The sequence below is a fragment of the Centroberyx gerrardi genome, chromosome 23 (assembly GCF_048128805.1).
Source record: "Centroberyx gerrardi isolate f3 chromosome 23, fCenGer3.hap1.cur.20231027, whole genome shotgun sequence".
NCBI lineage: Eukaryota > Metazoa > Chordata > Actinopteri > Beryciformes > Berycidae > Centroberyx > Centroberyx gerrardi.
Window position 1 is genome coordinate 9,051,518 of NC_136019.1, and position 13,926 is coordinate 9,065,443.

General features: G+C 46.3%; 2 protein-coding genes across 3 annotated transcripts in view; one reads left to right on the top strand and one right to left on the bottom strand.

Annotated features, from left to right (window-relative positions):
* Window positions 1-3,813, top strand: part of acin1b (apoptotic chromatin condensation inducer 1b) — a 28,215-nt gene extending 24,402 nt beyond the window's left edge. For both annotated transcript variants that reach the window (XM_071909095.2, XM_071909096.2), the window contains exons 14-17: window positions 139-246; window positions 872-1,232; window positions 1,947-2,044; window positions 2,180-3,813. In XM_071909095.2, coding sequence (XP_071765196.2) covers window positions 139-246; window positions 872-1,232; window positions 1,947-2,044; window positions 2,180-2,518 — 906 coding nt within the window. In that variant the 3' untranslated portion in view covers window positions 2,519-3,813. The remainder of the gene's footprint in view (window positions 1-138; window positions 247-871; window positions 1,233-1,946; window positions 2,045-2,179) is intronic.
* A 310-nt stretch (window positions 3,814-4,123) lies between these two features.
* On the bottom strand, window positions 4,124-13,628 carry ajuba (ajuba LIM protein). The gene is made up of 8 exons (XM_071909106.2): window positions 10,938-13,628; window positions 7,709-7,810; window positions 7,411-7,478; window positions 7,211-7,273; window positions 6,567-6,697; window positions 5,689-5,740; window positions 5,013-5,081; window positions 4,124-4,783 (listed from the first exon to the last, which is right to left on the bottom strand). Exons 1-8 carry the CDS (start codon window positions 12,496-12,498, stop codon window positions 4,652-4,654), a joined length of 2,178 nt encoding a protein of 725 aa, XP_071765207.1. The 5' UTR covers window positions 12,499-13,628; the 3' UTR covers window positions 4,124-4,651.
* Window positions 13,629-13,926: the final 298 nt, after the last annotated feature.

Consider the following 13,926-nt stretch of genomic DNA (forward strand, 5'->3'; position numbering starts at 1 on the left):
TTATGCTTGTTCACATTTTTTATATTTGAACTGATATCCTTGAAAGTGTTTGAAAAGATTTGATTACTCTTTATAATCACACTTTAATAAGAAGACAGTTTTTTCAGTCAGATAACCCCCTTCTCTTCTCTCTCCCAGTACGCGACAACAGAGGAGGCGGTAGCCACCAGAGCTGCGCTCCATGGGGTGAAATGGCCCCAGAGCAACCCCAAGGTCCTCAGTGTGGACTTCTGTGAACAGGACGAGGTAGAGAACCCCTTCAGATGCCAATATAGACCAATTGCATGACTGTTGAAATACACTTGGTGGAACACGGTCTGCATTACAGTAGATGGGAATATTACAGCATAATGCGAGTATTCTAATTCAGATGGTATTACATAAATAATTTTGTTCATTTGTCACTATTATTTACTGAAGAAAACAGTGAGAGGGAAGAGGTCCATGATGAATAAAATGATAATCCCCCATTATTTTGCTAGATATTGTGATTGTGATTCTTAATCACGATTATCAGTCTTGATGATTTGAGGAACAAAATTATTTTACTGTGCTTTTTGCATCTCATATTAACAATGTTGTCAATCTTGTCAATAATTTTCAACTACAGCAGACAATCTAAATGAAATGGAATGCTTTAATATTTCCAGTATGCCAGTATTCTATGGGTATTCATTGTGGAAACTAAAATCGTTGCCCCAGCAGAGGGAAAACAAATAGAAAACACATTGAAGCTTGAAGTCACATATTGTAAATGTATGATGCTGTAAAGTGTGTATGCTGTAGACTTCTCTAGATTTTGGGAGGTTGGGATGTTGGTCAACTTCCTTGTCCATTTGTCTCTCATTGGCCCTAATGTTTTTCCCTGCAGGTGGATTTCCACAAAGGCCTCCTGAAACCAGACAGAGCAGAGGAGGAGCATGCCGCCCAGCCAGGGGTTCCTCAGCCCCGGCTGCCCCCGCTGATGCCCGAACGGGACAGGGACAGAGACCGGGACAGGGAACGGGACCGGGAACGGGACCGAGGCGTGGCAGGTGTACGGGACCAGTGGGCGGAGCGGGAGAGGGAGATGGAGCGGCGGGAACGGGCCCGGGGCGAGCGAGAGTGGGACCGGGATAAGATCCGGGAATTCGGGAGGCCGGAAGAGGACGGCCGGCGCTCTCGATCCAGGGACCGAGAGAGGAGGAGGAGGGAGAGGGGCAAGAGCAAGGAGAGGAAGACGGACAAGAAGGGTGAGAGGAAGGAGGATTTTGTCCCACAGTACTTTATTGTGGTTGTTTAGACACAAAGGGAAGGGCAAAGCAGGGAAAAGCAAGTTAGTGGGATAAACCCTCATAAAGAAGAATATAATGATGATGTGATACGTCATTAACGCCCATAGAGAAATTCTCTTTTCACTTACCTCCCTCTACCTGGAACCTACCTTTTTGTTAGTCTGATATTTTAGCCATTATCTGTGCTCGCTAAAATAGTAAGAATGACCAACTTAATGCAGTGTTTCCTTCCTGGTCATTTAGCTTTGGTGCCTCCCGCCTACAGTTGCAAAATTGTTCCTACAACTAGAAATATTTAAATAAAATGAAAATGTATCATCTAGCCTCATTGCTCAGCTTACCCAAAGAAAATAAAACAATTTACATTGCAATTACAGCACAATTATCCCAATATCATGATGTAAATATCCAAACAAGAGGCATTCTGGCCCACAAGCGATCCTGGGAGTCGGAACCAAAATTATCCCTGTGCCCCACATCTAAAAAAAAACACTTGTGCAGGAAACACTATTGTCTAAGTCATAAAGAGAGACTGGCAAGTTAGCTGTGCCTGGATGGCTTGTGTGTGTCTATTTGCTCATGCAACAGAGGCCGAGTTCTTTACCACAGTTGTAGACAGTATATCACCTACTTTATGATACTAGATTTACATTTTCTGAATTGTCATTACAGAGAAAGGAGATGAGCCTCCTGCCAAATTGCTAGACGACCTGTTCCTGAAGACCAAAGCAGCTCCATGTATATACTGGCTTCCCCTCACTGACGAGCAGGTTGGTCCTCCACTCACTCATACTTTTTTTTCTGTCAGTAACTCTCCCTCTCCCTCTCTCTCAACCACACACAGTACTTCCAATGCTTGGTTGAGACTTATAATTAAACCGTACTTGTCTCCTCCCCCCACCCAGGCGACGCAGAGGGCTTCGGAACGCGTCGAGCGGCAGAAGGAGCGAGAGCGGAGGCGCAAAGAGCAGCAAGAGGAGGAGGAGAAGAAGCGGGAGGAGGAGAAGAAGGAGAGGCTCAAGGGCAGGGAGAAAGAAGGAGGAGCGACGGCGAGCGGCGGAGGAGGAGGAGGAGGAGGAGGCGGGCGGGGAGGAGACGGAGACAGGGAGAGGGAGAGAGAGAGGGGCCGAGACAGAGAAGGGGACAAGAAGAGGGACGGCTACCGGCCCAGGCGGCCCTCGGGGGGTGCAGGCGGCGGACGGCGGTCTCGTAGCCGTAGCAACCCCAGGGACAGACGCCGCTGAGGGCTGAACGGCTGCAGGGAAAGATCGATCGAGAGAGAGAGTTAGGAGAGAGGGATGCAGCGTAGTGCAGGACACAGCAGATAGGAAGTCATGGGAGGGAAGTTTATTTCACTTGTCGATGCCTTTCTCTTGTCTTCAGTTCTGGACTTCTCTCTGCTCCTCGCTACCTGTCCCTCCGTGCTTTAATTCGTCCCATTTGACGCCACCGTTGTGTCTCTCCCCCCCCCTCCCCCCCACATACATTTACATGGAAAATGTTGGTCACATGTTGGTTAATAGGAGTGTTTTTAGTGAAATGATGGTTCATCTAGCTTTCTAGCTAGCTCCAGTCCCCCTTTCCGTTCTATCTCTGTCTATCTCTTTCGTCTTCCAGAGGCAGCGCACCACTCAGTCCTTCCCCCCCTCCCCTCCCCGTTTGTAAGCATGTAAGAAGATGAAAGTTGAAATCAGGAGTCCGGTAGGGAGCAGCGTATCTCCCCATCTCTGTGTAGTGCTGCTAATTCTCCTTGATGTAGGAAGAGAGGCAGAGAGGGCGGTGGTTAGTTGGCTTGCTTCAGCGTTTTGGCTCACTGAGGTTTGGGAGCCCGCCTCTTTATTTTAGTTCTGCGGGTGCACAGTTCCTTCCTCCTCAAAGCCCTGTAATAAAAACCAATCCAAAATAGATCCCTGGCCCTCAAATATTTTCTAGAATCAATTTTAGCGTTCCACTCTTCACTTTTTTTTTTCTTTTTTTTTACTGCTAAATTTACAGGCCCTCTGTAGGGTTAATGTGAAGGAATTTTTTTGTTTCTGTTTTCTTGAAGTATCATGTATATGTTTCAGCCTTGGAGGGTCATTGTGTGTGTGGTAACCTCTCTGACACACACGACACGACTGGTACTGAGTCTAAACACTGTCCAAACGCTTTAAAACTAGACAAGTGTCTGTTTTGGTGAGAGTAAGAGACATGATATTGTGTGTTGTGGTGGTACAGGGAGACATACACATGTTTGTGTTCAGTGGATTATATGGGGTTGATAATATTCTGTAATATGGAGAGTTGTTCTGTAATAATTATGGGAAGCCGAACTTCCCTGCACTGGATTCTCCGTGAAGAAATGCCTACCCTGACCCTTTAATCATATATTTCAGGGGAGGTCACATTAAAACGAGTTTATCCTCTAGTAGAGTAACTATTACAGTTTTAATATTTTTAATTTGATGTTTTTAGTTGGAAACAATTTGATTTTGCTGTTTTTTTTTCTCCTGCAAGTACTGAATGTACCAAGAATAAAAAATAAATTTAAAATTGGTTATCAGATGGTCTACTTGGCTTTCTTTGTCATTGTTCACAAGAAGCATCACAGTTTTCACAATGCAGAAGCTAATGAGTCTCTTCCCCGTCAGTGACAAAGTAGACCCACAACCATCTAATGACAAATCTATTTAACAGAATATTTTATCCATGGAAGCTCAATGCAAAACAGTAGCTACACAGCCCAGAGGCCATACCTAAAATATATTTAATAGCCTCATTTGCCTATACTCTCGATCAATATCATTGTAGTATGGTAATACTGAGAGGTCTTGGTGTGACTGCCACCTACAAGAACACTATAGTTGGAACACAAATGAAAATATTTATTAATTACAACAGATACAGGAATGTTTTTGTTCCAAATTGTACAGATTCACGTAACAAATCTCTTACAGTAAAGTAAATTTTAAGTGCAAATTGTTTGCTAGCGATAATATTAAATGTACAAAACTGTTAAGCAAAAATCCCTTGTTCTTCTACAGCAAACAGTAGCCACATTGGGGCAGGGTAGGGGGGGTTGAAAAAAAAAAAAAAAAGCAGTAGTTTCGTTCCCATTCCCTCATAACTATGGTACAGTAATAGTACGAAAAGTACAGCAGGCAATACATGTGATAAAGGGACTGATCCAAGACAAAATCAAAGTGAACCAGTGGAAATGTCTTAATATCAGCAGTTTCATGTGTGAGTTCATCTCCGAAGCAAAACTTGAATTAAGAATGTGTGTGTGTGTGCAAGTATTCGACCAAGTGAAAGCACAAGAGCGAGGAAGAGAGAATGACTGTTTAAGACCAGTTTGTTTTTTTTGTTTTTTACATATATAGCTGCATAGGGGTTGATCAGTGTGTGTTGTGAGGGGGAATGTTGTGTGTGGCGCACACTCTGGTCATGTGACAGGAGTGGCAGAGGAGATGAGAGTCCAGAGGGAAGCACTGGGAGCCCGGCTTATCGGAGAGCTGCTTCCCACACTCCTGAGGAAGAGACACACACACACACACACACAGATAGATAAGGACAGGAATGCAGACGAGGAAGTGAGGTCAGCTGTCAAATAACTACATGATAATATAGTGATATATAGTATAATATAGCTTCATCAAAACACATTACAAAGTGCCAACTCCAGTCGCCACACCCACCACATCCTTTGGACAAAATAAACGAGCTTGGTATCTTTAATGAGCTGAAGGCTGGACTCACCTCGCAGTGGTAGCACTCAAAGTGATAGTCCTTGTTCATAGACACGACCCTGAGGATCTCCTCGCTGCCCTGTGAGGGGAAACAAGAGAGCGATGGAGACGTCAGAGGGGTCAGCGGACACAAACGTCACACACTCAGGTCAAATATCAATTCTCAGCGTTTGTTTAATCCTGCTTGGTAGTAGCCGTTGGGTCTGGTTTTCCACATCAGGACAATTAAGATCCTGTGTCAGGTAACTTGTGAATCACAGGAGAATATGCTGGTTCAACTGATTTTGAAACACATTCCTGTGATTGCCTAAACTCTCACTGTATTGTCCTATGTGGCAACTCCCAGCCATCTGACATCTAAGTATTTCACTCTTTACTATTGGTTGGTTGTGATGTTGATGATCTAGAAATGTAAGCTTATTCTGCTGTTACACTTGTTCTATGTCGCTAAGGAAAAGACCATCAGTTAAAATGTCCAAAATGTAAAAATGTTAATGTAAAATGTATTTGTAAATAATATTCCACTCTGGTCTGAAGCCATAAATAAGCACAATTGAGAACACCTACACACACCCACACCCACACCCACACCCACACCCACACCCACACACACACACACACACACACACACACACACACACACACACACACACACACACAGGTTTCTCACAGTGATGTGCACTTACCTCAGTAGGTAAGATGGGCTGTAAACAGGCAGCGCACTTTGGGGCAAAAGTCCTGAAAGACCACACAGGAAAAAGTTTATTGTTCTGTTAGGAGTGATAAGATAGCTGAGTCATGTCTGAAGAAAATGGGATGAGGAAGGGAAGGGAAGGACAATTTTCAAATGTTACGCATGCAAAGAGTACTTTCCAAAAGTAACATCCCTATTACATGTAAACCTTGTGATAAAGTATGTAATACCTTCCTAGTCGTTGGCTATGGTTACACTTGTCAATAAAACATGAGGTCACATCACTATACGTCCACTCTAGGTTTGAAAATGGCTGTTTATGCGTCTCTCCTGGTGTTTTTTATTTTAACCCGTGTCTACACTACTTTTTTCCGCTCTGCTTCTGCATCTCTTTACACTGTTTGTGTACACAATGTGGCTGGGCTGCTTCCAGACAACCAATCACAATACAAGGCCCGCCCACTTCCATCTGGTTTTGAAGATCTGATAGCAACATGAGCAAAATCCAATTTTTGTTCATCCTGATGTGTCACTGAAACAACAACTGTACCCATTGTAAAGAACATTAAACAGCTACAGCATATGCATTGCTAGTAATTTAGCGCATAACATTTCTAGGTCGATTAACAGGAGTAGGAGTAGTCTACTTCTTTTTTTAACATGATAATTTATGCTTATTTTATATCTTTTTGTGTTATTGGATAGTTTACAGTAGACAGATGGAGAGAGGGGGATGACATGCAACAAAAGGTCCCAGGCCGGATTCGAAGACCAGATGTTGTGGGATCATGGTATATGACTGAGCTGAGCCACCATGAGTCGTCTACGTCTACTTCTAACAAAAGCATTCAAACGCATGGCATGTCTCACTTGTTGTAGTCCGCCACACAGTAGATGTTGCTGTGGTGGTCGACGGTGAACGGCACGCCGTCCAGAGCCTTGGAGCACACCACACAGCGGAAACAGCCTGGGTGGTACGAGTTCCCAAGAGCCTGCAGGATCTGAGAAGGGAGACCGATAACTTATTATTAGAGGTCAATGGACTCAGCAATACCAGTGATACACCAGACACGCATTCATAGCAACCCCGACCCTAAAGAAAAAACAAACCCAAAACACTAACACTAGCTATTAGTGATGTATCTTGAATTTCTGGGCCGACGTATAACTATCCAACAGCTGAATGCAATAAGATTGTGCCGTTCTCTGGGGGTTGTCAAACGGCATTCTGGGAAACGTAGGAAAACCACTAACTGAAGTAGAAGTAGATGAGGCAGGCTGAGGGAAAGTGGGTTCACCAAAAAAGTAAATTACAACTCTTCGTCACAAAACAACTCCTGGAATGCATTGAGCACCACAGACTGATGATATACGACTTCTTTTAAATCTACATTATTTAAACCACATCTTTGAATCAAAACATTTGCTTAGGAGGTATTGGTGCACTTCTTCATGTGGTACATATGCACGCCCACACACACACTCACACACACACACACACACACACCCCTCACCTGTTCCAGAATAAGATGGCCGCACACGCTACACTTCTCAGCAGCAGCCTGGAAACCGGAAAACTGCGATAGAAGGCAAACAATTAGCACAGAAAATCAATCTTGATTTTATAAAGTCCTTTGAATCTGAATATGGCTGGAGAGAGTGTGTGACAGAGATGAGAAAATAAGCCTTTCTTGGCTTTGACCTCAACTCTTACCATGTAATCCTCTTTACAGTACACAGAGCCATTGACATTGTAAAAGTCCTTGTTTCTCAGGGTGCGTCCTGGGAAGGGAGAGAGGAGGGAAAGAAGGAGAGAGAGAGACAGAGAGACAATCTAAATCAACTAACCATGATGGCAAGCTGACCCATGATGGGTGATTATCACTCAAGATAAAGCCGGTACATTTTAATAGTAAACAGTCAGTGATAAAGGAGTGATAGAAGCTCAGCATAAGCTCAAACGTACTTCCAAGTCATTGTTGGGTTTGGGAGGGAAAAAAAGCAGGACTCACCGCAGGACACACAGGTGAAGCAGCGTGTGTGATAGAGGTTGTCCAGAGCCTGGCAGGCGTTATCCGCCCCGTACACGCCTTTCCCACACTTCACGCAGGTCCCTGCCAGCACAATGGGACACACAACCGACGCAAACACGCATTAAGTCGAGAGTAATCGCTCACCGGCTCTTAACACTTCGTTTACGATGCATTCCAAGAGGATGTGTCTGAAATCCAACTCCACACATAGTGTCAACACTTGTAAATCCTCTCGTTCGCACCACCTAGGGGATTTTCACACAGTTAAAACCTGGTTACTCATGGCAGCCTGTTTACTCATCCACTCTTTCTGAAGCTCTGTTAAAGGGAAACTCCACCAAAACATGACTTTTTGACTGTTATTCTGAGAAAGGAGATTACTTCTTCTTGAATTTACCAAAAGAGTTTCTGTTCTGTTTTGAGTTCTCAGGTTACTGTAACTGCTAGGCATCCGGAATTTTGAGAAAACAAAACCAAAAAAAAAAGAAAGGTTTAATAGGTACGGGACCATGTCTGTCCATAAAATTAAATTTTTATCCTCACAGACACTGAAATTTGGAGGCATCACAGGATTGCATTTTTCTTGATGTTAAAAACTTGACTCATGAAACAACAGGAAAAACAACAACCTAAAAATCAAATTTGGTGGCATTCCTCTTCAAACCCCCCCCCCATATAAACAGGATAAAGGACAGGCTGCTACAGGGCTGAGTTCCTCCAAAGCATTATCTAACGGCAGATCATCTTTGTTCCCTATTTTAAGTCAAACATAAAGATGCGCTTGGTGCCAAAATACTACTTTCACTTCCTGGCCAAAGTTTTCTTTATAGTTAGGGTGAGGTATAAGGTCTCCACTGAGGTTATGGGTTAGGGCTCAGGTTAGGGTTAAGTAAATAATCTACTTTTTTAGCTCAAGATCATGATGAGTTCAGGCTTTGCTACTTGGTGGCCGTAAAATAACAGTCTTGCGGTGCTTTTGGGGAACCGTGTGTCAGTAAACAGTGTGACAGACCCAGGTTGAAGTCAGTCGACCTTCACAACTAACTAACTTTTCTGTGTGTTGCTCATCTAACAAAGTGCAGTCAGGTCTAAGTACGTGTTCAGCACTAGTCAGAGTATTGAAAGTAAAGTGGAAAAGTGGTGCGGTGGTCCAAGCTACAGTGTTACTGTGATCTATTTAAAGGATCTGTGTTTTGCCTTTCTAATGTGGTTGAGGGAGTGCCACGCAAATTGAGAATTCCTACACTCCGTTCCTATGGTCTTGGACAGTCCCATCAATATTTAGGAACAGGAACAACTCCCTGCCAAAGCCAGAAACCAGAGAGCCAAGGCTGAAACTTAAGTTCTTAAATATAATGTCTGGAGCCGCTCCATAGAGAATGAGTTGGGAAAGAATTGGTTGGAGTGACTGGGACAGCATCCAGGGGCATTTTCTAGGGATAAGGCTACATTTTGTGGTCCATGACCAACAACGCTGCTATAGAATAAAGCTCATGTGGGTATAAAACACTGGGTACAAAATTTGGGTAAACTGAAGAAAACTAACACCAATGCACTGAAACTGTCTCTGAGACTGAAACCAATGAAAATCACAAAAAGGTGAAGAGAAAGAGGTCCGACACGCTGAAGAAGGCTTCTGAAACGTTTGTGTATTTGTTCCCGTGGCTGAGCCTAAACTCACTGATAAGCACAAGAAGACATCTTTGCATATGAATTGTTTTGTGTGCGGACCTCTCTCTTTTTACCTTTTGTGACAAAATTTGGTCACAAAATTAGTCTTTCAATCATTGTTTATGGAGGAGCTCCATGCTTTATACCTGATGATACAAGTCTGAGTCTTAGCTCTCCGGTTTCTGGCTTTATAGCAGGGTACTGTTCATGTTCACAACTACGGACTGGCCTGTCCTTAACCGTAGGAAGAACATTTACGAACGCCAAAATTGCGTGCCGTTCCCGTTTTTTAACCTCGCTCAGCATTACAGCTCGAATCGGAGTGCGCAGCGTCTGTCTTCACGGCTCAGAGCCTCCGAGTCCCGTCTAATGGCTGTGAGGAGTACAGTATTGTATGTCCCCTCGGGGCACACATACCTGAGCAGAAAAACAGGCTACAGCACACCGCCCCTGCACACGCCAGGGCAGCATTACACACACCAGCACACACATGACTCACACCCACAGAGACACACACACACACTGCGTTATTGTGGCCTGAAGTCACTCCGGGAAACACACAAACACACCCTGCCGCAGAGAAACAATATACACACACACACATCCAGCCACAGTTACACACTTCTACCCCTACGACACACACACACACACACACAGTCTGAGCCCTAATCTTCTGTGACTCACAGTAATGGTCGGAGCTGTGTTTATATGGAACATGTAATTTGCGTCTGAACGTTGAAGCAGAGTTTTTGCAGTTCACTGGGTGTATTGATACGCTACATTTGCCCTCTATGGCAAATTGGCACCGTCTGCCTCAAACGTCAGCTGACTGTGTTGGCTGCAGGTGTGTGTCTGCATGTGTACGCGCATATTTGTATTGTGTGCGCTTTACTACGCTCAGTCTTCTCAACAATATGTACATTTCAATGTGTCGGCTGTGTTAAATCCTAAGCGGTTTTTCCTTCATCTCACGCCCCTCTTTTATCTCTTTCCTCTTTTCTTTCCTCTCTCTCTCTCCGCTTCTCTGCTCTTTTCAGTCTTTTATGGCCAGCCAAACACATCTACTTGTCTGGATCAGTTTCTGGGGCCCAAGTGTTTTTCCTCCTTTATGCTTTGCGTGCTACGACCCTGCATGTCTCTGCAGGTTCCAAGGCACCATCCATCCATTCATCCATCCATCCATACACTCTTTCAACTATCAATCTGTCCATCCATCCTTGCATCCATCCATCCATACAACCCTTTCATTTAGGGGGGGAAACCTGTGATCTGACACCAGGCAGTGAGGATGACAATAATAACACACTGAGGGAGGATGTTGGGTGACCCAGTGCACTGAGCAGATTATATCATCCATATTAGGGATGCCGTACATGAACCGTGACTGCATCGGTTCAAATTGGGGTTGTGATTTTCATGTCAAGCTCCATGTTAACTTGTCATCTTTCTACCTCTCTCCTCACTTCCCTGGCTTTCCTGTTTCCACTTCATGCCCTGAAAACAGTTGTTAAAAAATAAAGGAGTCTACTGATCTCACCAAAGAACTCCTGGCGGTTCTCTGTGGCCTCTCTTCCGGCTCCTGGATCCTCCTGGGATTTGACTGGCCCTCCGGCTGAGGCAGGCACGAGCGTTGTCGCCGTCGGTTTGGAGATAGCTTTTATCGGAGGAGGCTGCTCTTTCAGCATCAGGCCCCCCAGGAGCCCCTCCCCTTCCAGTACTGCGTCTCTCAGTAGAAGTCGGGTCAGCTCCTCCTGGTATCGGGTCCCAGGCAGGTCTGAGTAGCGGGCCCTCTCTCCCGTCACACCCCCCTCCTCCCCTCTGGCTCCTGCCCGCTGCTCCTCCCACCAGTCCGGACCGGCCTGGTAACACGCAGCCGCCGGACTTCCCACCGCAGGCGGGTATGAGTGCCGGCTATCGTGGGCGCCCGGAGGCACCCCTCCCTCCAGATAATGAGTCCAGGCCTCGGCAGTGGGCGCCCCGGCCCTGCCTGGACCTCCATACCCGGCAGTGGAGCCCCCTGTCTGCAGGGAGGAGAACGGCTGCTGTGGGGGGAGGCCTCCGGAGGCCGAGTAGCGAGAGTCATAGCCCAGACTGATGCCGCTGGTCCGGTTGCTGCTGCAGCGGCTCCCCATGGGACTCCCTCCTCCGCCGCCGCTGGCCGTGCTGGAGGCGAAGCTGGACCTGGGGCTGACCAGCACCGACTCCTGCAGGCTGAAGGAAGAGCAGGGGCTCAGGGTCGGGCCTGGGGGGTAAAAGAAGCCTCCTCCCCCTCCTCCGGTGACATCAGAAGGACGGTGCGGTGGATGAGAGAGGGAAGCAGGTCTGGTGCTCTCCCACAGCTCGCTGCCCGTGCTCAGGCGTTTGTAGAACAGAGCCTCCTGGAGAGAGAGGCGTTTGTGCCTCTCCGGCTCGGAGAGGTAGCCGGCCTCGGCCAGGCCGCCCCCGCCGGCCCTAGGAGCCGACCCGTACCCTGTGGCGGTGGGGTACGGCGGGGGCACAGAGAGAGGCGGAGGCTGGGAGAGGAGCTGCTGTCGTCTGACCAGCTGCTGGAGCTCCAGGGAGTACCGCCGCTGGTTCAGGGACGCCTTGGAGCCAAACGCTCCCAAGGGGTCGCACTCGGGGCCCAGGCCCGACTCACGCCTCAGGTGGGAGTCCACGCCTTCGCCCAGGTAGCAGGAGGCGCGCTGCTGGGGGGAGCGCCGCCTCAGCGGGGCTAAGGTGGAAGGGTGGAGCGGTTGCTCAGCATCTGAAGGTACGGGGCCCACCGTGGAGGAAGTCGGAGGTGGGCTGAGGAGCTGAGAGGAGGACACTCCTATCCCTCCGCCTCCTGCTCCTCTCCCACTCGCTGGAACACATGCCTCGGTTGCGGTTGCAGAGGCAAGCGAGAACTGGCCGGGTCTTGAGGGCGAGGCAGCTGCAGAGTTGGGAGCTGGTGGCAGACCGCTGCCCCCACCGCCGCCTCCAGAGATGCCAATGTTGCCATTGCTGTTATTAGAGTTGTTGGCCGAGTCATGTTTTTTCTTTGAACTGTTGAATTTCACACTGCCCGAGTCCGTTAGCTTTAACTTTTCCAATAACTTGCTTATTGGTCGGTCCATGATGGAGCCTACTTGTATTTCTGTGTAGGGCAAAGTCAAGTTGTTGCTTTTTAATTTTACAGCTACCCCTTTACGTTAAAGATTGATGTACTCAAATACAGTGTGAGTTGATGTACAGCAGAACAGTAATGTTCAAGTAAGTCTACAGAACAGTTTTTACTACAGCAGTTGAAATGGCAGAATCTGTTCTAACAAATAAAAAACAAGACAAATTGGCTTGAAATCAATTGAGGGCTAAAAAGGACCCTTGCCTATATACACAATAAATACAAAACAGATAAATAAAACGTTTAAGACATTTCAGGGTGGTTACATGACTTAAGTCCTCTGAGTCATCTGGTGTGCCCTCATGTGGAAAATCCACAGGGACAGGTAGGCAGCGGCGAGGAAGAACCCATTGGATTATTGGACAATTAGCCTACTAGCAGTTAAAGTCAAGCCAACAAAGCGGTGACGAGAATAAATAGGAGACACATACATTCAGGACACTTTCCGTGACCTATGGTGGTGGAGGGCCTCCTTTGTGGACCCTCATGTGGCTCCACACCTGCATCTTCTGCATTAGTGAACTGTTATCTTGTTTGAAATGTTCTTTAGTAATGTTGGCTTGATATTTTGGTCGTCCAGTGCAGTCGGGTGTCCCTCCGTTTGATACTTTTTTTCAGCACAATGTGGAGAGGTTTAGTCGTGTATGTATCACTACTTCATGTGGGTCCAGTGTAGACAAGAAAATAAATCCGTTTATGCACAGTTAGTCGACTCACCCGACTCCGGCCATTCATCTCTCGACGAAAGACGTTCAGAAAAAGTAAAATAACATCTTTAACTTAGCGGTCCACGCAGAGAAAACACACAGCGCACGACACCTCCGTCCGTCCTCGGCTCTTTCATTCCCGTTTTCAAAGAAGAAATCCTGTCTGGACTCGGCGAAATAGTAGCGGAGAAGTTTGGCGAGAGTAGGAAATAATGGAAACCGGAGCCCCGTTACAGACAGTTACATCCCGGTGGGCCGGTGCTGGGCTAAACGAGTCGCAGGAGATAAATAAAATCCTTCCCCGTGTGCATAGCACGGTCGACAACTTTGTTGCTTTCTTTCTTCCCCCTAAATAATTACTTACCTCCCCCCTCTTTTACACCAGCGTCAAGCCGGCCAGCATGAAAAACAACACTTCCCATCAGGATTTTCAAAATAAACTCTTTTTTGACGAGCATAATCTTTAACAAAACATAATCTTTTACCATCTATTTTACAGCTATATTTTCGCTTCACATTTAATACAACCATTCCTCTGACTATTTCTATACGAATTTGCCGCTCCCTACACCCAAACACTCACTTATTCGTTTTCTTTTTCAAAAGTGACACAATTTACGCTTTTATTTTGAAGGTAAAATCGCCTAACTTCCTGTATTAGGCTGTCTTTCTCT

Bases quoted from the DNA above. Each gene is read 5' to 3' on its own strand.
- ajuba (XM_071909106.2), bottom strand. From the start codon at position 12,498: ATGGACCGACCAATAAGCAAGTTATTGGAAAAGTTAAAGCTAACGGAC. The intron at 7,811-10,937 runs GTGAGATCAGTA...TTGTGCTGGCAG, and splicing joins GAACCGCCAGGAGTTCTTTG to GGACCTGCGTGAAGTGTGGG. The intron at 5,082-5,688 runs GTAAGTGCACAT...TTCCCCTCACAG, and splicing joins AGCCCATCTTACCTACTGAG to GGCAGCGAGGAGATCCTCAG.